This window comes from Pectinophora gossypiella, chromosome 6 (genome assembly GCF_024362695.1).
Source record: "Pectinophora gossypiella chromosome 6, ilPecGoss1.1, whole genome shotgun sequence".
NCBI classification, from domain to species: Eukaryota; Metazoa; Arthropoda; class Insecta; order Lepidoptera; family Gelechiidae; genus Pectinophora; species Pectinophora gossypiella.
Genome location: NC_065409.1, coordinates 5,582,133 through 5,605,301, shown reverse-complemented (window position 1 = coordinate 5,605,301; position 23,169 = coordinate 5,582,133). Strand labels below are relative to the sequence as shown.

The 23,169-nt window shown below is 37.4% G+C and overlaps 1 protein-coding gene across 1 annotated transcript in view; it reads right to left on the bottom strand.

The window, feature by feature from the left end:
- Positions 1 to 207: 207 nt before the first annotated feature.
- The window catches only part of LOC126367500 (protein Tob1), a 66,834-nt gene continuing 43,872 nt past the window's right edge, over positions 208 to 23,169 (bottom strand). The window contains exons 2-4 of the mRNA XM_050011043.1: positions 3,757 to 4,056; positions 2,927 to 3,018; positions 208 to 2,127 (exon numbers count right to left, since the gene is read on the bottom strand). Of these exons, the coding sequence (XP_049867000.1) occupies positions 1,747 to 2,127; positions 2,927 to 3,018; positions 3,757 to 4,045 (762 nt within the window). The 5' untranslated portion in view covers positions 4,046 to 4,056 and the 3' untranslated portion in view covers positions 208 to 1,746. The remainder of the gene's footprint in view (positions 2,128 to 2,926; positions 3,019 to 3,756; positions 4,057 to 23,169) is intronic.

Here is a 23,169-nt window from a genome sequence, read left to right as displayed (position 1 = left end):
TGTAATTTGTGAGATTTCTTTAGCTCCCTGTACATACACCTAAACCCAAGTTGCCTCTGGAGTTGTATATACTATGGAGGAGGCAGAGCAGTAACTTGTGGAATATAACATGCACCATAAACTTGTTTATGGTTCCTACACTTACGTATCCCGGCAAAGTAGTGAATAACGTATGGACAATTTTAATTTACGTTAAAGAAAAACACATTTTGTAGATTGCACAAAACATTTTAATATAAACTTAAAAAGTCGTACAACAATATGAAAAATTATTATTGACTAATTATATTGCGGACATGGAGAGCCGCTTTTACTATATTATGCAAATATTATATTATCTTTAACACTTCCATCGAATATAATCTTACAAAAGGAAGAAAATAAAAAGAATCTTTATAATAAAAATCTCATTACACTAAGTTGTATTATTTAAACTTACATTATAGATTTTATCTACAAAATACTGTAGCATATATGGTCAGTTTTTCAATCGAGACCGCGATATACACATTACGTAATAATTTTAATAATTAACGAGGATATCATAAAGGGTACAGGTATTCAAATCATACAACTAGACTTAATTCTAAATCAAAATATAAAAATAGTAAAAAATAGTTGCACATTTCCAAGAAATACAACTTGTCATTGTTGTGCATTGAACACTGTGGCACGCGAGCCGCGCGCGGCACGCGGCGCCCGCTCAACAACAAGCTGCCTACTCGCATACCGCTACACAGGCTACCCACTATCTAGGAACACTACTTATTGCCTCCATTGAAAAACTGATACCAATTGCCAAGTGAAATATAAAAAAGATAAATAACACATAGTATTTATTTCCATGAATTTGCATGCACCCGTTATTTTATGAATTGAGAAATATTTTTTTCTATCATTTATTCATATTCATGTCTTTTATTATAACAATATTATATAAGTATACCATACAGACTAAAGACCGGCCGTCGCGATGCGGTCGGCCGGAAATGTACACGAGGACTAATATCTTTTTAAAAAAATACTGTTAGATTGAAACGTAGCTAATCCTATTAATATATTATGTATATTATATTATTATAAGGGTACAATCGTACGAGTGATGATTACACTAGGTGAGATCTCCGACGCCTTCGGGCGGCCCGCCACGCCGTCCGACGCCGTCCGAACGGATATGCAAACATTTATTACCTACATACGAGTAGGTAATACATACCAGTACACTATAGTAAGTATGAATTTCAATATTAAAAATACGTAATTTCTCTATTGGCCTTTCGTTTCCACGTGAAAAATTAGACAATTATCGCGTACGAATATATATTATGTATACATATTTATATATCAGTATTTTTCTTAGATCGGAGGACGTATGTATACAGGCTCGCTCTAGAAGGTACGTCGTCGTAAGCGCACGCGGCCGTGCGGCCTCTCGTTCCCTTACACCCTACGAATATATCGATATCGAACGAAGACATCAAAAACTTGACTCGGCATTATAATATTACGAAAATAAATCGCCGGCGAGTCGCGCGGCCGATTATTGCTCCTATCGATAAATTTACACATCGACGTAACGAACGAGAATACAAAAAGTTATGGAAAATCGTACGGATATCACAAGCGGCGGGCGGCGCGGGACGCCCCCGCGGAAAATAAAAAAATAAATCGCGGCGCGCGTCTCTCTCGTAAAAAAGTAAAGACTCTATGAGCGGATCGCGCGGAGCTCTAGCGCGCGTGCGCGGCTCAGTTGGCCAGCAGCAGGTGCGCGGGCGCGGGCGGGTAGGGCGGCGCAGAGGCGGGCGCCGCCGGGTCGCGCCGCGCCACGAAGTAGGCGGCTGGGTCCGCGGCCGGGGACAGCGCGCGCGCCGCCAGCTGCTGCTGCACGGCGCGCTGCTTGATGTAGTTGCTGAACTCCGTGGGCGACATGCGGTTGGCGCGCTTGCTGCTCGTCTTGAGCTTCGTGCTGCCGAACTTGGTCTGCGCGAAGGTAGCCGTGGTGAAGGTGAGTGGCTGCGCGCGGAAGGGCGGCGCGGGGGAGAAGGCCGCAGGCGCGGGCGGGGACGGCGCCGCCGCCGGCTCCACCGGCCGGAAGCACTGCGCCTCGGGGTTGAACGCGCGGGTCACCTGCAAACATCACATAAGCGTTAAGTATTCAGACCTATTACGTCAATCATCTTGCGATGGCGATATCGTACTTTATCTTTGGCAAGATTGCAACACACCTGCTGCCAGTTTTGCCAATAGTTGTCATGTAATAGACCTTTATATAAATTGAGCTATTATTTAATCATCGTACAATTTGAAACAGCCTATTAATCGGTTTAGAGGTAACAGTCGTTGAGGTAACGCTTAAGAACGATCACTCAGTAGTCCGATGAAAACAATTTGCGTGCAATAATTGTTTTGCAATAGTAAAATGATGGAGATTGATGCAACTTCGTTTCAATTGTCTTACTCGGCTGAATTTTAATTGCTCTAGGAGCATTCATCCTTCATGTCAATCAGGTTAAATAAGAAGTTTGATATCAAATCAGGCTAATTATTATTATACGTTGACTGAAAATCCAAACACTAAAAACGATGACGACGAATTAGTGCGGTGTCGAAACAATTGACGATTTGAACATAGAGTAGTGAAAACCTAGATAGATACATTTTACGAATTTTCAAAACAGTTTTTGAAATGCTGGCAACCTTACTCTAATATTGCAGATCAATTGGGGAGCACGTTAAGCGGTCGATTCCGGCAGTAATAGTAGCCACACCCCACGGTTCACTAGACTAGTCATTGTTGTCACACACAACCCACACAAGAGAAGATTGTGATATCGAATTGTGCTATGAGGCAGGTCTCTTACAAAATTCTCCCGGAACGCTGCCAATACTGCCTCTGTTTGTATTGAGTGTGTAATAACATGCTCACCTCACGGTCGGTCCGTTCATCCGCAGCCCGCTCGTCGCTGCTAAACAGCACCTTCACGGCTCCTTTCTCTCCGATGCGGTATGACACCTCACCTGCAATGTACATTATATTTTATAGATTCATCTACAACATTACCATTTAAATTCCGAAGCGTAAGACAATGAGGGACTTTCCCGTTCGCGTTCCCTAATAAAATTATTTTGGGAAACGTAGCCCACATTCACCGATAGGAACATTACACATTTTTTTTTGTAACCGATGCTGTGTTTATCATCCATAATATGGGCTGAGAAATCGACATAAAGAATCCTGTCAAACATTAATATTCTAAATTTAAAATTTTAGGTCGATACGCTACTAATTCGGAAATTGTTTATACCGTTCATTATAAAAGACATCAACGAGATCGCTTTTATAATGGCAATTGTGAGCAATTTGTACGGTTTGAGTAACAATTGTTTGAAAATGTGTTTTATCTTTGGAAAGATAAAAGATGCAAATGAAGGGAAATCTCTACAGCGCCATCTGTATTATTATTGGGGGACGTCGCCTGGAAAGTCCCTTGTCATGTCTAGGAGACAGACAAGTGGTGCATCCAGTCGCATCGGGACTCGCAAGGTTACCTGACATTGTCCGCGGCCTCGCCACTTAGTAGGTATGGCATTATGCAACCGCAGATGTAAATTATTACGACTGTTTTGCTGTAGCGATAGCGCGTGTATTGGTTGTGTTAATTTGTGCTAAGGACGAGTTTAGAATCTGTTTAGAGTACTGATTTTCCCTAAGTAACCTAAAAACGACGCTGTTAAGTAAAAAATACAATTGTTTACCTGGATCGACCCAGACGGCGAGATCCCGCGGTAGATGTTCCAGGACGTCCCTCACAGGAACGCCCGACTCCCGCGCCGCTCGTTCCAAGACCGGGTCTAACGGCCCCCCGGTCTTCAGGCATCGGAAGGCAGACCCTCGACACGGCCGGTCGGGGTACCAGTGACCCCGAAACTTGTCCTTCAACGCTTTCTCCAACTCTTCGCCGAAGATATTCACTCGCCGTCTCGGCAGTTTGTTGTACAGGTACGATATGACGAAATTAAGGGCTACTTGCACTTCAATATGCATCTTTGGTATTGCTGTGGACAAAAAAATAGTCTATATTAGATTAAAACAAGATACTATTTAGTGCCAGCTACAAAGGACCATACAAAAGCCATAAAACTATAGGATTATGACTGTGGGCTGTTATTGTAGTGCACCAGAAAGATATATTTGAGGGCTTCGATTGGGCGATTCTCTCTTTTTATTTCGGAGGGATTAAGTATAGCAAATAAGTAGCAATATTTCAATTGGAGCACATTTATGAATACTTAATCGGCCATGTAGTTAATTTATTCATAACATAAAAAAAAAACATTCAAAAAAGTAGGTATATATTCAGCAGATTTTATCAATTTGCAGGAATTTGCTATTTTTACTTTCATTTACTTTCAAAGAAAAAAGTAAAGTGGATTCTATTGGCATTTTGGCTCCAATGGAATGTCTTGACCTATTTATTTTTACAATAAGGAACGGGCGAAAATCCTTTAAGACTTGGCAGAGAGTGTTTAAGTATTCTTTTTTTAAGAAAAAGTTTAAGCACTCTAGAGTTGGCAGCTTAAGAGGATACGTGAACTTTCCACCGTTACATAACTGGGTACCTCTTAAACAAGTTCTTAAAGCAATAAAGGAAAAATACATTTATTTAATGTGTGTTTCAATGAGTTATTTGGATTAACTAGAGTTTCAAAAGAGAGTGTAGAGACATAGTATGCGATAAAGGGGATTGGGTGACTTAATAGCCTATGTTTTATTTATATGATCTGTGGTTTTATTCAGTCCTGGAGGGTTAAGTCACGTTGGTGCAATTGATCTATAAAGCAATAAGTAGATATTGCTATTTGACATTCGTTGACATTGTGAATTGCAATATTGCTTTTTAGATCAATTTAGACCTCCTGATTTACCCAACTTGATCCAAGTTCAAGAAGAGATTTTATCCTTTATTTATCCAATCTTCTTCGATGGCGATCGATACTAAATTTTTGCTGACCAATAATTTAATTATTCTAGATATTAATTAGAATCACTGTTCCACATAAAGTTATATAACTTATCGCGACGTTTGTTACGACCGGCACATGCAGGTATATCTACATGGTATGAATCTGCTTTGAAAACATGACTTAGCCATAATATAATTACACGTTTAAAACCCAAGAGACCGTGACAATCAAAGAGTTTAGTAGTCTTCTTAAGTAGTATACCTCTCTTTAAAAATAAGAAGAAGAACGTAAAGCCACACCTTTTGTATAAACAACAATGTTTTCAATAGCATAGTCGCAGAGGAGCATTGCAAATCGATTTAATTTCTCGGTAATCGAATCGAATCGATGATGCGCTTCCGAGAAAAGGTTTTCTTTGGTCATTTGCAAATGGAATATTTAAAACGTGATCGATGTAAACGATTGATTGTTTCAAATTCAGAATGGAGTACTTATACGTGTGGTCTGTATATACGGTAGTAGGTTAAGCGTTTAACATCGACTGTATATTTTTAGTCATGGCGTGTCTTTGAATTTTAAACTTAGTATAGCTAAGGGAGGCAAATTGTTATAACTGTCCCATTATTCATAAACAGTATAACAGTAGTGTTGTAGTAGTATTAGATTTAATAATGATGCAGCGTAAAATAATGTAGCAGCCTACTAAGTAGACTATAGTTCCGATAGATATATTTTCGTATATTGACTGTTGTTGTTATATACAAAAATACATACCTATATACCTATCCATCTATTTTTGTATAATTTCACATCAAACATTAATACTTAAGTAAAAAACCATACGAGACACGTAGGTACATTCTATGGATTGTCTCAACAAAATTGTTCAATTTTATTGATCTCAGAAAGAAGACAACACACCTACTAGACAAGTTAACTAAGAATCGCAATATTCGTAACTCCTACGCAAGAGATACCTACAGAAACGACGAGTAAGGTAACCTTTATTTAATTTAATAAAGTCATCCTTAGCTCTGAATGCAGAAGCTAACACCCACATAGTGCTAAAATAAAGCTCAAAGATCTTCCTTTTAACCCCGGTCGTCGCTCTCGAGTTACGTAAACAAATATCTACAAATAAACACTCACTCAGTTTGTATCCAATCACAGTGGTACATAATTAGCTGTCCTTCCGTTTTTTTGACTGACATGTTAGTGTTGTTTGAGGGAGCGATTCTTCGTGTTATTAATATTACTTCGCTATTTATTTGTCACTAGCGAATTAAATTATTAACAACATCACATTAAAAATCTCAAAAATAACAGTATTTCTCCAAAATTTCATCATCATCAATTTAAGAGCCACGCTCTTGTCGGTGCAGCATTTTCCATGCTACTTTTTTAGGGAAAAATAGGGCAGTGGTTTCCCTCTTGCCTTGCAGTACTCTGTCTGTCTCCACTATTTAATGGATGTTATTATACATATAAACCTTTCTCTTGAATCACACTATCTATTAAATAAACCGCATCAAAATCCATTGCGTAGTTATAAAGATTTAAGCGTACATAGGGGATATAGGGACAGAAAAAGCGACTTTGTTTTATACTATGTAGTGATATAAGAGGAGATATTATAAGAGGAGAGGCTCGGTGGCGCAGCGGTAAACGCGCTCGGTCTGCGATTGTTGAAGTTAAGCAACTTTCGCAAAGGTCGGTCATGGGATGGGTGACCACAAAAAAAAAGTTTTCATCTCGAGCTCCTCCGTGCTTCGGAAGGCACGTAAAGCCGTTGGTCCCGGCTGCATTAGCAGTCGTTAATAACCACCAATCCAAAGTGGGCCCGCGTGGTGGTTTAAGGCCCGATCTCCCTATCCATCCATCCATAGGAGTGCCCCAGCAGTGGGGACGTTAATGGGCTGGTGATGTGTGTGGTGATGTGATGTAGTGATATTGCAATGCATATGATTGGATTACGCCAGTATTCCAGAAGGCAGAAGAGAAATTATATAATACACCCACTCATCGCCAGCTATGTTCAAATCCCATGTAATAGTGAGCAAGCCTATTGCCAACAACCGAGTACAAATCCTGGAACCACGTGATCTCAATTATCTATGATCCAAACATGAATGGGGATAAACACTATAAGCTCAAGTCACTATAAGTTCTTCGGAATGACATCATTGTACAATCGCCGTAAAGTGCATGATGCAGTTTTTCTTCATAGGTCTGTGAATGGAGTTATTAGATGTGAACCACTTCTCTCTCGTCTTAGATTGTCAGTGCCCAGAACATTACCTAGAAAGCCCATCAGCAAAACATTTTGTCCCCTTGCTAACAGAACCAATGTCGGTAGTCATACAGCGTTGAGTCGCATCTGCGTGACTCATAATGAACTAAGTGCCGCAATGCCTGATCTAGACCTATTTTTCAATTCTCTCAGGCAGTATAAGGATAAAATTTATAAATATTTATGTCCTCCAGCATAATATATATTTTACTTTTTTATGTATTTTTTTAATTATCTGTTTTTTAAATTTTATTATTTAGTTATCTACTAAACGATTACGTTGTCCTACTTTGCAAATGTTGTGTGCACCTATAATTGGCTTATGTAACAGTCTAATTCCTGATGTAACTTTTATTTTATTTAATGTTTTATTATATAAGCTGTTGGCGTACCTTTTTTATAAATAAATAAATAAATAAGCTCAAATTTAGGCGGCAGCACTATTGAGTGTTCCCAAATTTTGACTGTTCTCTCTCTCTATTAAATATTCTCATCATACTTAATTATGCATCACAATCAGTTAGGTAATATTCTAGGCTTTGATCAAGTAAAAATTACAGCCTATAAATCAAAGAACGAAATTAGTATCTAAATTGAAAGTTATTATTGAATTAAGAGAGTAACAAAGAGGTATGTAGAGAGAGGTACGTACGGTAGGTATTGATTTTACTAAATGTATTACAAATCATATTATAATTAGAGTAGACAAGTTGCTTTAGAAGTCAAATAAATTTAACGAAACTACAGGATTACGGGCTTACATAGAATAATTACATACGCCTGTACGGGCACTACAGAATAGGCAATAATTATGTAAGCCGGTTATTATTATAAATATTAGAAAACTTGTTTGAAATTGTATTTAGAAGTCATAGTAACTATTACCTGATCTGTGGTTATAGTTACTGTAACAGCGGTAATCTTGATCGCAGAGTAGGCGCCAACATACGATCGCAATTTTTGAGAGAACCTACCTATAGTATGTACATCATGCTTATTGTTACGTCTAAGTATACATATTATTTATTTATGTGTGTGTGTGTGAGTATGAGTTGCCATCTCTACACTAAAGCTAATTCTATCTGGCATAGGACGTCTCTTGTTTATGATTTGCGCGCGCATTCGTCACGTGCAGCTCGCTTCGTGACTGTCGCTAGGTTTTTTCCTATACAAACTAAACTAATTTATATATCTAAGTACGTGAACACAGACAGGTGGAAATATCGGTCTGTCTCTACGAAAATACCGTTTTCTCCGGACTTAAAAGAATAGGGGTGTACCTACATACTAAATGGAAGTGCAAATACCTATCGGCTCTTAATAATCTCTATTTATTCTCTTGTCATTGTAGATAATTTGTAAATACATCAAATACTTTTTTGGTAAATAAAAAGGCTATAAAATACCTAGTACCTACCTATTTAATACATTACACCAAAGTCGTAAAAATAAACTCGATCCGCAACAAAACGTAAGCTACTCGGGTTACTATTCAACAAACTATCTTACAATACTACTGTCCGTCCATTAAATTAGGATGGGATAGAAAAATAATCTTCTACTGGAAAAATACGTAACCTAAAAAAATATTTTCCCAAAATCTCCAAAGCCTTACACGACGAGAAAACACAAATATTTGCTGTCGAGACCATGTCGAGACGAATTTATCAAACAGGAGTTTAACAAGCAGTTCTACTGTCAGCGATAAAGCGTTTAGCGATTAATTTTGTGTGCGAATAGGACATAAAGTCGCTAAGTATTTACTTTCTGCTTATTCATGAAAAATATGTTAAAATAATACTTTGGTCGCCATAATGTAACTAATATAACTAGCTAGAATGGAAACAGGCGAGGCGTAACTATAAAAGAGCAAACATATTTTTTTTTCATTTAAATTTAATAAAAAATAATAAAAATAAAGTTTACTTTTTTCTGGCAATCACATACCCTTTTCTAAACTTATACTACCTATAAGATGACGGTTATTTCCGTGAGAAATTGTGTTACTATCACTATTGGCTATCGCGTTACTAGAAATACGCTACCGCCTCACACAATCGTTGCCCGCTAATCGCTGACAATGGAGCAAGCACCATTATTGCCAGACACTGAAAATTCTCATGTATGTAGGACAGACGTTGATATGATAACAAACATGTTATTTTAACAAACAAGTGCGGTGAATATCTATAGTATGCATGAAGCATGTTAAAATTTGACATTGGCTAAAAATGACACGGGTTTTTGTATGCGTTTCTTGCTCGGTTGCCTTTTAGCAAATGAGTTAAATTCCATATTTGCAAATCATATACTTAGAAGTTATTACCTATATTTTACCCGAAAATACGAGAATGTATAGGTTAGGTACTTATCTAGTTCCTAAGAGCTTTGTAGCGTCGATTACCTCAGAGATTCAGGGTTCAATTCCCAGGAGGTTTATGAAAATGGAACATTTCTTAATGGAATCTTTGGAATATTTTTATTTCCAGATACTTTTCAAGGAAAAATATTCTCTATATCCTTTTCAATTTATACGAAAATTCCTGTTCTAAACGATAAGAAATTAATAGGTATATTGTATTATATAATTAATAGGTATATCGTACTTTATAGTCGTTTATATATTATGTTTGTTTACTCGCAGGTATTTTTCTACATGAGTTGTTTTAGTATCACAGCAGAGCGCAGAGAATGGACCGAAATGGTATTATGGTATTGCGTCGTTTACGTCGAGTTACTGTCGCGTGAATCATATTGTTATTCTGGAATATTCGCCACATGTGACCTAATTGTGTTAGTGCCCATTCATGCAGGCAGCTACGAAATAGGTTTACTTCATTAATTGTAGCGGGAAATGTTGATTTTAGCTAAAGAGGCTCTGTTTGACCTGAAGTAAAAGTTTTTACGTAATAAGCGTACCCCCGTCACCTATCTGTGGAGATAAAAAATTCGAAAATTATTGCCCATGGCGCCCAATTTCGGCCTCGCCACAGTCAGAGCACCTAAAAGCACCACTACTGCTAAAATCTCATATTATTCTGTTTTTATGAACCATATATCAGAACACTTCGTTAATTGTGATTTAGGTTGGTGGCGCAGTCTAGATAGGTAAAGGTATCCCAACTTACCAAATATTTTGACACAATTTTAAGTTGCCCGAAAACTTCTGACTTATTTCAGTTCTAATTACTAAGCCAAAAATTACCGAAATTTAGACCAAAACGTATCCGTCGTAAAGAAGCAGCATACTTGACATATCTCGATTACCTTTATGCACCAATTTTTCATAAACCAGCCAATACTGCCAAAAGAAGACAAAAACGAGCATCCCTTAATAATGTGACCGACTTCTGAAAAGTTATGGACGGTTTGGCTGTCAGCCAATGTCCCAGAACCAATTCTACGCGACGTTATGTCTTGTTGTTGGGTCCCAACAAAACAGGGTATTCGTTTTGTTCTGTTTATACGAAACGTCAAACAGGACCTTGCTCCAATCTCCGAGATAAGGAGGAAAATGAGGGTACTGAAATAAATGAAAAGGACCTAGAAAACCTTTGAAGTCCTCAGGCGAATGCCCCAGATAACTTGTTTGATAAGATCGTTCATGAAAGTATTGAAAGGAGCAACGATTTAATGTAAGCCCCTGAAAGAGATGAGAGGATCTATTTTTGTGAAAGTAATGACGGTAAATAAGTATAATGTGGAATAAAGAAGTCGCGAAAAAGGCGCTTAGACGTTTTTCGAGACGGCTTTTGCATTTTTCATTATTATAATGTACATAGCGATATCATTGTATGTACTGTTTTGATACACGTGAAAAGGTTTATTTTTCTTTTATGTTATGGAAAGACATATAATAGGCAATACCACATTTCAGCAAAACGCCGAACATATTTCACGAAACGGGTTACATAGGAAAATGGCGTTCTAAAAACAAATAATATGTCCGTAGGTATAATAGCTTAGAATATCCAGGTACATTTTCCAGGTAAATGGTTCTCACCATTATACGCGAACAAAGCTACCCTTGTCAGAGGAAGGTCGTGATGAGAAATGGCAGCCTATTGCCGTGGTTCAAATAACAAGTGACAAGCGGAGAAATATTTTTATTTTTTTTACTGGTAAAATATTATTTTCGGGTTTAGCCATGATTTTGAAATTTTGTGAAGATTATGATAAATCAACTTACTTAAATAAAATGAGTTGAGCGCAACTCATAATACTCATAATACATAATACCATGGTAGCGACCATGGTTCTGGGAAATATTTTAGCTAGACCTACCTAATGGCTTAGGTGGTAACTCACCCACTGTTACTTATAATACAACTACAAGTGAATATTACAGTTACTTAATCAGAAAAAAAATCTCTACATTCATTCTTACACTACACCACAGAATAAAGAATAATACTACGTATAGAACGGCAACTCTTCGCTCCCCACCAGCGGCTGAGATAAGTTTACCTCACTCCTCTCGGTCTTATTTTAGTCCTCAATCACACATATGCGCGTGAACGATAACGTCAATGTGTATCTGTATAAAACGAGGTGTTTTATACGAAGTGTCCGGGGTGTGACTACACCAAAGCATGAATTTCGAAAACGCTTCCGCTTCCTCTCATGCCCCACTCCACAGCCGTAGCGTTTTCCCACCTGCACAGAACCATGCGGGTTTCCGACTATGAAGGTCATTCTAATTAATTCGCCCTGAGATTAATCACGAACCGTAACATTTATTATGGCTAATGCGTTTTGCTGATAACCGCGTGTTTGTGTATATTCATCATTTAGTCGTAATTGATGTACCTACAGGGAAGTGGTTTCAGTGTGGTTTTAAGTGAAGGCTAATTTTTTTTTATAATGTAAGCTCGCGTTTGACCACAATATCACCTGATGGTAACTGACAATGTGGTCTAGGGTGGATCACGCTAACCTAGCAAATGCCTATTCATTCTAGCCTTGAAGAGTCCCAGATTATAACGAGTTGGAAAAACAGACGACGGCAGACAGTTCCAGTCCTTTGCTGTTCGCATCGAAAAGGAAGAGGCGAAATGTTTAGTGCGGATTGGTGGTTTAACAACATAAGGATGAGCATGCCTGCCGACATCGAGGTCGAATCCAGCACAGACCTAAACCAATGATTGTCGAATTTGTTTTCGAATTCATGTTTGAATCATAAATGATTATCACGTGCTCAGCGGTGAAGGAAACCCATATTCCCGAGTAATTCATTTTCGGAGGTATGTGAATGTGACCTAACCTGTATTGCGCTGGTTTCCCCTTCGCGGGTTGAAAGGTCAGACAAGTAGTCGCTTCTGTAAAAAACCGGACCTGTTAAATCTTCAGGTTAGGTAAGCGGACCCCGTGAAAAACGGGATAATGCTAGGTGGATAATATGACTGTCAACGATCATTTCTACTTAGAAATGTTTACAAGAATGCAATCAAAAGTCAATAATACTTCATGTTCTTACGCAGATAAATATAGTTATAGCTAAGGTATAAAATCAACCGTCTAACTGCGCATAAAAAGTATGGTACCTACGAGTTACGACATGTGACGCGAAGTCGTGACATGAACGATGAAATACCTATCGTTTACCATAACAACTGTATTTAATTAACACTGAAACTGCGCTTCAATTATTCGTAGTATTTTCTGAGTCCATAGTTGATAAATAATTTTGAAAAATATTTTTTAGTATTTTCAAGTAAACACAAAACAACATACAAATAGAAAAACTCCTCCACAGCATCACACCGAGGCAAAGTGCCCGAAAGACTTTGACAGATAAACCACAGACAGAAGTAGCTGCCAGACCTCGGGTCGTGCGTTGCCTCGACAAGACAATTCGAAAGGACAAAATTCAAATAAAAAAAAACAAATCATTAAAAGTCATTCGAATCAAAAATATCAGAAATCATTTTTTTTAATATTGCAGGATATATTATTAAATTACGTATTTAATATGCTACTACGTACCAACCGTTTAAACTTTAAACATACTCGTACTATATTCAGGATTTTACTGTTACCTACTTAACTCTATCACTTTATCACATAGGTAGTATTGAAACCCGATAGTGAAACTATGTTGTTATTGTGATAATAAAATACAATGTTAATCATTACTATAAACAAAGTTATATCGTATTTCAAGTCAAACTGGAAGGAAGCAGAAATGTTGTCTGATTTTATGTTCCCACAACGAAATATAGGTAAGTCAAAATCTAGCCTGCAATACTGCCAACGTCTGCAGTTCTATAAATCTCACACCAAAAGTTCGCGTGTGATGAGGAAATAAAATCGATTTAGCTTGTGCCAATCTGCTCAATGCACACAGGGATGGTATATAAGATTAAAGCACATCAGGCCATAGCCAAAATTGCAAACGATTATACCAATCGACAGTGAAAGTGATAAAAATATAAAGGAGTTACCATGATCTATACGTCTTTATCACTATAACTGTTGGACGCCGAGGTCCATATTGCTCTATGGTTGAATGTTACAATCACTCACAACTTGACTAAGGTCCCTGGATTCTACTGAATTTAATGCGCTATCAGAATTTTCAGTATTGAACAAATAAGACCTACATTTTTGTATTGCTTTTTTAGTTATTTTGTATCTGTATTCTGCTTTCAGTATTAGACGGCCTCCGTGGTCCAGTGGTTGAGCGTTGGACTCACGATCCGGAGGTCCCGGGTTCGAATCCCGGTGGGGACATATCACAAGAATCACTTTGTGATCCCTAGTTTGGTTAGGACATTACAGGCTGATCACCTGATTGTCCGAAAGTAAGATGATCCGTGCTTCGGAAGGCACGTTAACCCGTTGGTCCCGGTTGCTACTTACTGATGTAAGTACATAGTCGTTACATAAGTCATGTCAGGGGGCTTTGGTGGCTCAATAGTAACCCTGACACCAGGGTTGATGAGGTTGGTAATCGACCTCACAACCCACACGATAGAAGAAGTATTAGACGCACTGTCCGAAGTTGGAATTGGGAATTTGAATGAGGGTATACCTTTCTGTGTGAACTCGTGCATACAAACTCAACCCGTAAATCTGAAATGAGTAAGTATAACGGAACATAAGTTCTTCTTATTTTGATTAGGAGCTGCTGCCTATTTACTAGGATTGATTTTGCATTTTCTACGATTGATGGTTACGATAAGAACAAGTGACAAAGAAAGTACCTACTTACCCGTAAATTTGAAGAGAGTGAGTACAACGGAACATACTTCTTGTTTTGATTAGGAGCTGCTACCTATTTAAGTACTAGGATTTATTGATTGCATCGCGTTTTTTTATTGTATGGTCTCCACTACCGAGCTAGGATCACTATTCAGTTTTTTCCACTCCAAAATTAAAGGCATCCATCATGGTGTGCAAAGGAATTCAGTTTGACAGGATGAAGATTAAATATTATTATTTATTATAGACTTATTTTCAACTTACGTTAGTGATGAGGTTGGTACTCCACCTCACAACCCACACGATAGAAGAACTTAAGTTACTTTTAAGTAGGCCACCACGACCGTCAGAATGATAGGTAAATTGCGCTGTATTTTAGTCGATAGCATTAGTTTTTGAATAATTTGTACCATTAAGTTAATCGTTTTCATTAAACTACATACTGGATGTATGCCTGGCATGTTTCCAGGCAATTATTGTGGCTGATAACATGCGACCTTCAAATGCAACACTTAATGGCTATTGAACGAATAAACAGATGAATGTTTTTTTCTTTATTTTAAATAGAATTGTGTTCAACCACTTCGACAATTTACACAATGTCGAGTCATGACAATAAACATGTGGTTTTAATAACAATGCTTGACGTTGACACCGCTTTATTCATTTTCTATAAAAAAAAATTGCATTGTTTTTCATATTTTGTTTTTATATTTAGATCGACGACATTGTAACTTAGAGGGCGAATGAAGGGACGTGCCGCGGAGAATCTCTAGAAACTGATACTTTAATCTCTTTATCAAGATACCTAGTATTATACCACATATATTCTCTTCTCAGTACTATACTTAAACTCTCTACATATAAGGTTCGGTCACGAGCATTAATATGTATACACTTTGGTACCATGTCACATTAACTTTTTTGACAAATTGAACTGTAAGTCTCACTAAATGTCAAATATGTTAGTGCGACAGAGTCCTAAAGTGGGTACATTATATTGCTCATGACTGTTCATCATATCCATCTTAGGACTTCGTGTCAACAGTGGCTGCAAGTTGTCATCTGACTATTTGTGGCTGTGTCCACCCCGTTAGGGACTACAGGCGTGAGTTTTTGTATGTATATGTACCCGTTAGACCTACATTTACAAGTATGTATATAAGTATTTTTAAAGCAATAACTAAAGAATACAAAATGCTAAAACCTTGATTCTCCATTGTTTTACATAAAGTTCCTATTAAATCATGAGCCTTTATGTATAAACAGTACCGTAATACGACTAAATCCGACATTTCAACCGAGGTACTGAATCTACATCATCTGCCCATTTATAGTCATCTTTTTTACGTTAGAGGCAAAGGCAAGCGACCATTACGCCAAGCAATTTCAACCAGCATCCGCGAAATCGATTTGAGAGAAACTGAGCGTTCCGTTACGACCTTAAGTTGCGCCCTATTTATATGTGTAACCCGAGTATCGATCCGACGCCCCAGTGGCCGACTACCCGCATCCTCTACACCCCACACTGAGACCTAATGCCAAGGGAGAAACGTCTAAAATTAAATGCCACTTTTCGAGAACGGGGAGCTGCAACAATTGGAATTAGTGTTGGAAATATGTAAGTGAAATGTTCAAAGTCATTTCAAAGTTTTATGCTAGGGTAACTTTTAAACGATTTAAATGCAAATAATTGTGAGACGTCAGCAACTAAGTTTTTAAGCCGTTTGACGTCATTCGAAACATTCTGTGATACCTACTCTAGAATTTAAGCTTAAACTTTCATTTACATAATACTATTCACATTTACGGGTATTACATAGAAAAGACAGTTTAATGTTCGTAGTTTTGTTAAAATTCGCTTTTATTATGTTTGCTTAATACCATATTAAGTATAAATTGCACCTGAATAGGTTCGTTTAGTATAGGAAATAATAAAGTAATTAAAAGTTGCTTAAACAGTGGGAATTACCTAATACTTGTGCTTTGCTTATGCAAAGCAATAATTCCTTCATTCCTTCTATTGTTTGTATCATAAGATAAAGGTATAAGTAGGAGTGAGCTTGAAATGATTTAGTATCAAAAATAACTATCTGATGATTGATGAACCTAAATCCTCTTGATGTTATGCCAAAATATAGGCCACAGCAAACTGTATGATTAGCCGCGAATGAACAACCGTCTAAATCTGGATAATCCCTTTATGGTATTTCTACTGCTTCTCACTAGTGCCGGATTTGCTTTAACGTTTTCAATAGTCAATTTCGAATTCCATAACTTCGTGTGGAATCTCCGAGGAATGAAAATGTGTATTAAATGGTATAAAATATAACTATGTTAAGAAAAATGTGTCCCAATGTGTTTATACATCACTAGCTTTTGCCCGCGACTTCGTCCGCGTGGCGTGTTATAAAAGAGAGATCTTTGTGTGTGTGGGAGTGCATGTCAAATTTCAAGCATCTAACTTATACAGTTTAGATTTTTCATACAAAAGGATTTTCTCGCTAATTGCCGTTCCCGTGGGAATTTCGGGAATTCCTTTCTTAGTGCACCTCTACGGGACCTAAGCTACGTCCCTTCCAAATTTCAAGTGCCTACGTTTCGCCGTTTAGGCTGTGCGTTGATATGTCAGTCAGTCAGTTTCTCCTTTTATATATTTAGAAGATACATCAGTAATAAGTTATAAAATAGTAAAATTGCTAAAATGATATAACTATATCGGCACTAGCCAACAGGGGAGGCTGTATATAGCTGATATAGTTGGCTTAACCATATGGTTCACCACCTATCACGTTGGCCTAACAAATAGCTTAAACTAATCATGGTATCTAATTTAGTTCATCTTGCGACGAATTTTTTTTATAAGTAGCTAAAACACTGAAAATAAACGTCTGTATTTTTTTAATTCGCTCTCTGTCGATGCACTTTTTTAATATTCTTAGGTGCTACAGAAAATAGTAGCTAACTTTAAGTTCTAGAAGCAGACAAATGAAAGTAAATGTTTAACCATCTCTCGTAGTTTCAAGAAATCTAGAGGAAATTGCCTCCCCATCTCTGGGTTAGTGCTAAGAAAATAGTCTAAGCTAGAGAGCTAGACTGCTAGTCCACTCGTACGCGGTTAAGAAAACCTTCTATTGTTTGTATTACAGTTGTAAGTGACAGAGATATGTGGGAGTTGTTTCAGTACTAGAACTTTTGTTACCTACTTATTATCGTTCAATTTTCTATGTAAAATTTTCTATGTGGTATATTTTATAAGTTGAATTAGACGGAGAGTAGTATATAGTTTAAAAGTTAGCTAAAACACCTTTCATGCATTTAACTTCATAAATAATTTCTATCAAACATGTAAAACTTGCAATTCAATTTTCATGTTGACAATATTTCGCGCCATACAAGCGGCAGAAGTTATAATACAGCTAAGTATATATATATAGATATCAACTCAGAATCATGGTCTGAACCATCCCCCTCAGTATTCGTTACGGTGTCAGTAACACCCATACCTACTTGTATGGCTACCGTATGTACTTGTGTGGGGTGTAAGTGACATCGTAACGAATACTGAGGGGGATGATTCAGCTGATTATTCTGAGTTAATATCAAGTGGAATTTTCCATCGCAAAAGTATAGAATTGAAAATAATTTTAAAAAACTAAAAAAAAACATGAATTTTGCGACGAAAAATTCCACTTGATATTAACTCAGAATCATGGTCTGAATCATCCCCCTGAGTATTCGTTACGATGTCACTAACACCCTGTATATATAATGAGCAACAAACGAAAAGATTGATTAAACAGGTACGTAGGTACTTCAATTGTTTCCTAAAAAAGAAAACTCGTACTCAGTGCAGAGTACCTCACTGGCTCAATTGAGAACATATTCCTGATCTTATGTTATGCGAATCTGAAATTGAGCTGATGCATTTACGTTAGCTTTATGTAAAATAATATGTTATAACGTTTGTAGGCAATTACGTTTGTGTTTGCATTGAAACTGCGTATCTGCCTACGTTTTGAAACGATATTAGATAACAAGAGAGATATTTTTTTATCACTCCAAGATGAATCATGTCTCGTCACGTGTTCAAAGCAGATATATCTACGTACCTATTTATACGTGTATTTGTCTACTTGTTGTTGATATTACACCTAGAGAACGTAATTGCTGCATGAGCAATAAAGCCGCGTGCTGTGCCTTTCTGTATCTTGTGTCCATTTTGCTCAATAACGTATTTTATCTATCTACCTAGAGACAGACCTATCAAACTTATGTGCTAAGTTTGATAGGTCTGTCTCTGCGTAATCCTTAGGATTCCCAAAGCCACAATTAGTTAGAAAACCAATAAAGATTATAGGGCTTCAGAAGTTATTGTATTGTCTATCAAATCGCGAGAAATGAACGACCAAGAAAAGTAAAATGATTCATCACCATTATGGTTTTATAGTCTATGAAAGTGACAACATCGTTTAAATGTTTAAAGGAGTTTATTCTTCATACTCTTGAGTTTCTTTGTAAGTAGGTACTAAAGCTGAAATGATGAAGCTGAAATATCTCTTCGCTTTGGCTATTATATTTATTGTACTTAAAATCTTCAAGATAAACTTGGAAACTTGTCGTCTCGAGTGACATTTACACATTGCTAGTATCTGCTGCGATGTAAGGACGTTTTTGACAGCAGCACGGTAGCAAAGAATGAGGCTTTCCAGGCTACATTCTAAAAAATACTGTAGATGGCGCTGTACGGTCACGAGCATTAATATGTATACACTTTGGTACCATGTCACATTAACTTTTTTGACAAATTGAACTGTAAGTCTCACTAAATGTCAAATATGATAGTGCGACAGAGTCCTAAATTGGGTAGGTACATTATATTGCTCATGACTGTACAGTTTTCTCTTCGTTTAACCTTCTAATTTCACCAAGACATATGCATCTTTTATCTTTGTTTTTGGGTATAAATTATGACCTTTATTATTACACCCAGGCACAACACATCTTCCACCCATTATTATTCTGATCAAAAAAGAAGAAATACAGGTAGCAACATAATTCTATACGTATCTGATCCAGATATCAAGCAACAATTATTTTTAAATATGCCTCTGTCATTATATTATATTTTTGCATAATTATGTAAGTACCTCGATCAATGAGAAAATAGGTAATTATCAAGTTAAATTTGAACAGCCCCATCTTTGTTTTTGGGGAACGTAACCTGGAAGTCCCCACCATACAAATTCAAATTCAAAAATATCTTTATTCAGTAGGCCAAACTTGGCACATTTTGATATTCACCCATTTAGAAGATATTATTATGAATGCATGGGATTAACTGTCTGAGAACCGATATTAGGCAGCTAAATTACTCAATTGTATAAAAATATTTTATGTTTATTTAATTTTTTTTAAAGAACGTCTAGGGCCCTGTGCCGAGGTTTTTCTTGCAGCTTCTTTTCCCCGGATGTACAGGTTGTGAGAAGCTGCAGTAGTTATAGGCGGATGAGACGTTCGTTATGTAAAAATTGACGTTTGAATCGTCTCAATGGGTGAATATCAAAATGTGCCAAGTTTGGTGGCGAACTGTCATATAATTTTTTCGTGAAAAATTGGGGAAATTGGGAATTGAAAAATTCACCCAATTTTTCACGAAAAAATAATATGAAATTTCGCCACCAAACTTGAAATTTTGAGATTCACCCAAATAAAAAAAATAACTTTATACACCATTGCTCCGTTTACATCATGTGTGTGTTTGACGTTTTGCGCTTGCACCGATGCTGCTACAGTATCACTGCAATGATTCGCAGCGTGTAAAGGGCCTTACAATGCGGCGCGGCGTTACGAATGGGCGGCATCCATCCACGTTGCACGGCTCTCACGCCTAATGGTCTGACGTATCGTTATAGCTTAATAAAAATCTTCTACCTTCCTCCAAGACATTTATTTATCTCAGTAGATAACACAATGTACGTTCCTTATGTAGATATAAAAAAAAATAATTGCTGACTGTATATTAGGGAGTATTAGGTAATCCTCTCTTCGTATATTTTCATTTCTAACGTCATGCATGAACTTGAAGGTGTTATGTCCTAACGATACTTTTCTTTTGTTAATTTTGTAAAGAGAGGGACAGATGATAACTTGCAGTGCTTGCAGCAACATTTAAATCCATAAGTAGATAAATATCATTTATGATATATGTTACAATACATCATAATTTCGAGCTACAAACGCCCGTACAAAGCCCTAAGTACATATTATTTCTATTGCCTATACCAGTAGCTCTATCGTTGGTTAAGCAGAATTCCTTTTCCGAATTCAGTAGACACCTCGTGAGTATGCAACCCCCCGACAAAAATTTTAGTCAGCGCAAAAATTTTACTTCCTTAAGTGACCGGTAGTGAGATGTAAAATAACCCGTGTGTGTTAAATAGACATCTAGCGTGAGAGGGTTGTATACCAACGAAGAGTCTACTGAATTCGGAAAAACAGTAAACAAGAGGTCTTTTGATTATATGTGGTTTTGCCTTCTCCAATACATACAAAGAAACTCTAAAGTACATACAATGAACCCCGATTGAAGGCAATTTTTCCCGCGCCGTTCGGTGGCTCTTATAAAGCTTTTAAATACATTTTACGCTTCGGCGAATCGGGCAAATGGATGCTGGGCTGGGTCATGTATATTCATTTTATTTATTTCTATGAACCTGAGGGAATTTATAAGTATAGGACTATAATGGTTTGGCTTTTATATTTTAATATTTATATATCTTAGTACTTTTAGAAATGGCAGACTTTAACAGTTGCCCATTGCAGCTCCTTAATATATTGTTGTAGGTACTTATGTAACTATTTTTGATAACTATTGTAACTACGTTAAGGGTAATCAGGACTAAATAATTAATAGGCATTTGAAACTCTTCTTTTTGACTTAAACAGTAAAACAGAATAAAGTGACCCCCTTCTTAAACCTCGCTCGGGAATTTATAGCTGAGAAGTTTACAGAGGTCTCATGAATATGCACGAGCGACACGTTAACTGTAGTCGTGTAAACATGTCAGGACATGCCGGGACACGCGTGGGCCGTGGCGGGCGTGGCGGGAAATGAGGGTTGACCTCCGATTAAGCATCGCGTGCTATCGATCGATTCATTCAAGGTCACGAGGAAATCGCATCAGTAATGCTCATCAACCAACACTGATAATTTCGCTTCAATCGATACTGTAGAACGATTTTGAAAAGTCTCTTTATGCTGTTGTTATGCAAGGTAGGTATATTTTTGTTTGTTTCTTTCTTTCTATAGAACGGTAACTCTGCACCAATTCGAATCGAGCATTTACCTCACCCCCTTTGAGTTTTACCTTAGTCCTCAATAGCCGTAATAGTAGTAAGAGGGAGCGCGCACGACTATTCTCTCGCTCGCACTTACGCGTTAGGCGGCACACGGTAACAGAGGCACAAGTTTCCAGAATTTTCCTTTGGCGTTGAAGAAGATTCTTACAACATATTCGCTATGATGAGCAACTCCAAGCATTCTTTGTTCCCAGCAAAGTTTAAAAGGTAAAAACTATCCCACTATGTAAGAAAGCATAAAAAAACTGTGAATGAAACGTAAGTACTTATTTGAAAACAAACACCTTTACGCTGAAAGTTCTTGTAGGTCTAGAAAAGTTCAGTTTCTAAGTTTAGTTTACCATTAACGCTTACTCGGGAAGTTTCTTTCCCAGTTCCTTGTACTTTGGCGTAAAGAACAGAGTTTTAAACAAGTTCGTACTTACCCAGATAAGTATATTAAATAATTCTGAAACCTTAAAAAGAATGAAGAACATTCTTCACGTGCAAAGCGAATTATTTTATTGCTTTTCTTGGCGAACAGTATTCTCATTTTTTAGCTCAGGAATATCTCCTATTTCAGGGTTCGTGTATGTTTATGTCTTTTTTTAGTAATTTGTGCTATAACTATTCTATGTTCTTCCCTAGGTCTCAAACTATCTTCATACCGGATATCATCTGAATCGGCTCAGCAGTTTAACCATGAAAAGGAGACAGATAGAGTTACTTTCACATTTATATATACCTATCATCATCTTCCTAGCGTTATCACGTTTTTCACAGGGTCCGCTTATCTAACCTGAAAATTTGACAGGTCCGGGTTTTTACAGAAGCGACTGCCTGCCTGACCCAACCCGCGAAGGGAAAACCAGCCCAATACAGGTTCAGATATCTCCGGTAAATTTCGCAACTCTATATATAAATAAACAAATAATGTGTGTAAGCATAAATGTAACGTAAAGCTTCGTGTAACAGTACCTAAAGCTATTCTTCTTCTATCGTGTATGTTGTGAGATGGAGAACCAACCTCATCAACCCTGGTGTCAGGGTTACTATTGAGCCACCAAAGGCCCCTGACATGGCTCATGTAACGACTACTTACTTACATCAGTAAGTAGTAACCGCGACCAACGGCTTAACGTGCCTTCCGAAGCACGGATCATCTTACTTTTTGGACAATCAGGTGATCAGCCTGTAAAGTCCTAACCAAACTAGGGATCACAAAGTGATTTTTGTGATATGTCCCCACCGGGATTCGAACCCGGGACCTCCGGATCGTGAGCCCAACGCTCAACCACTGGACCACGGAGGCCGTTATTAGCTATTTGTAACCTAAATGCCAATTTGTGTATCTTCCGTAGTACCCGGGC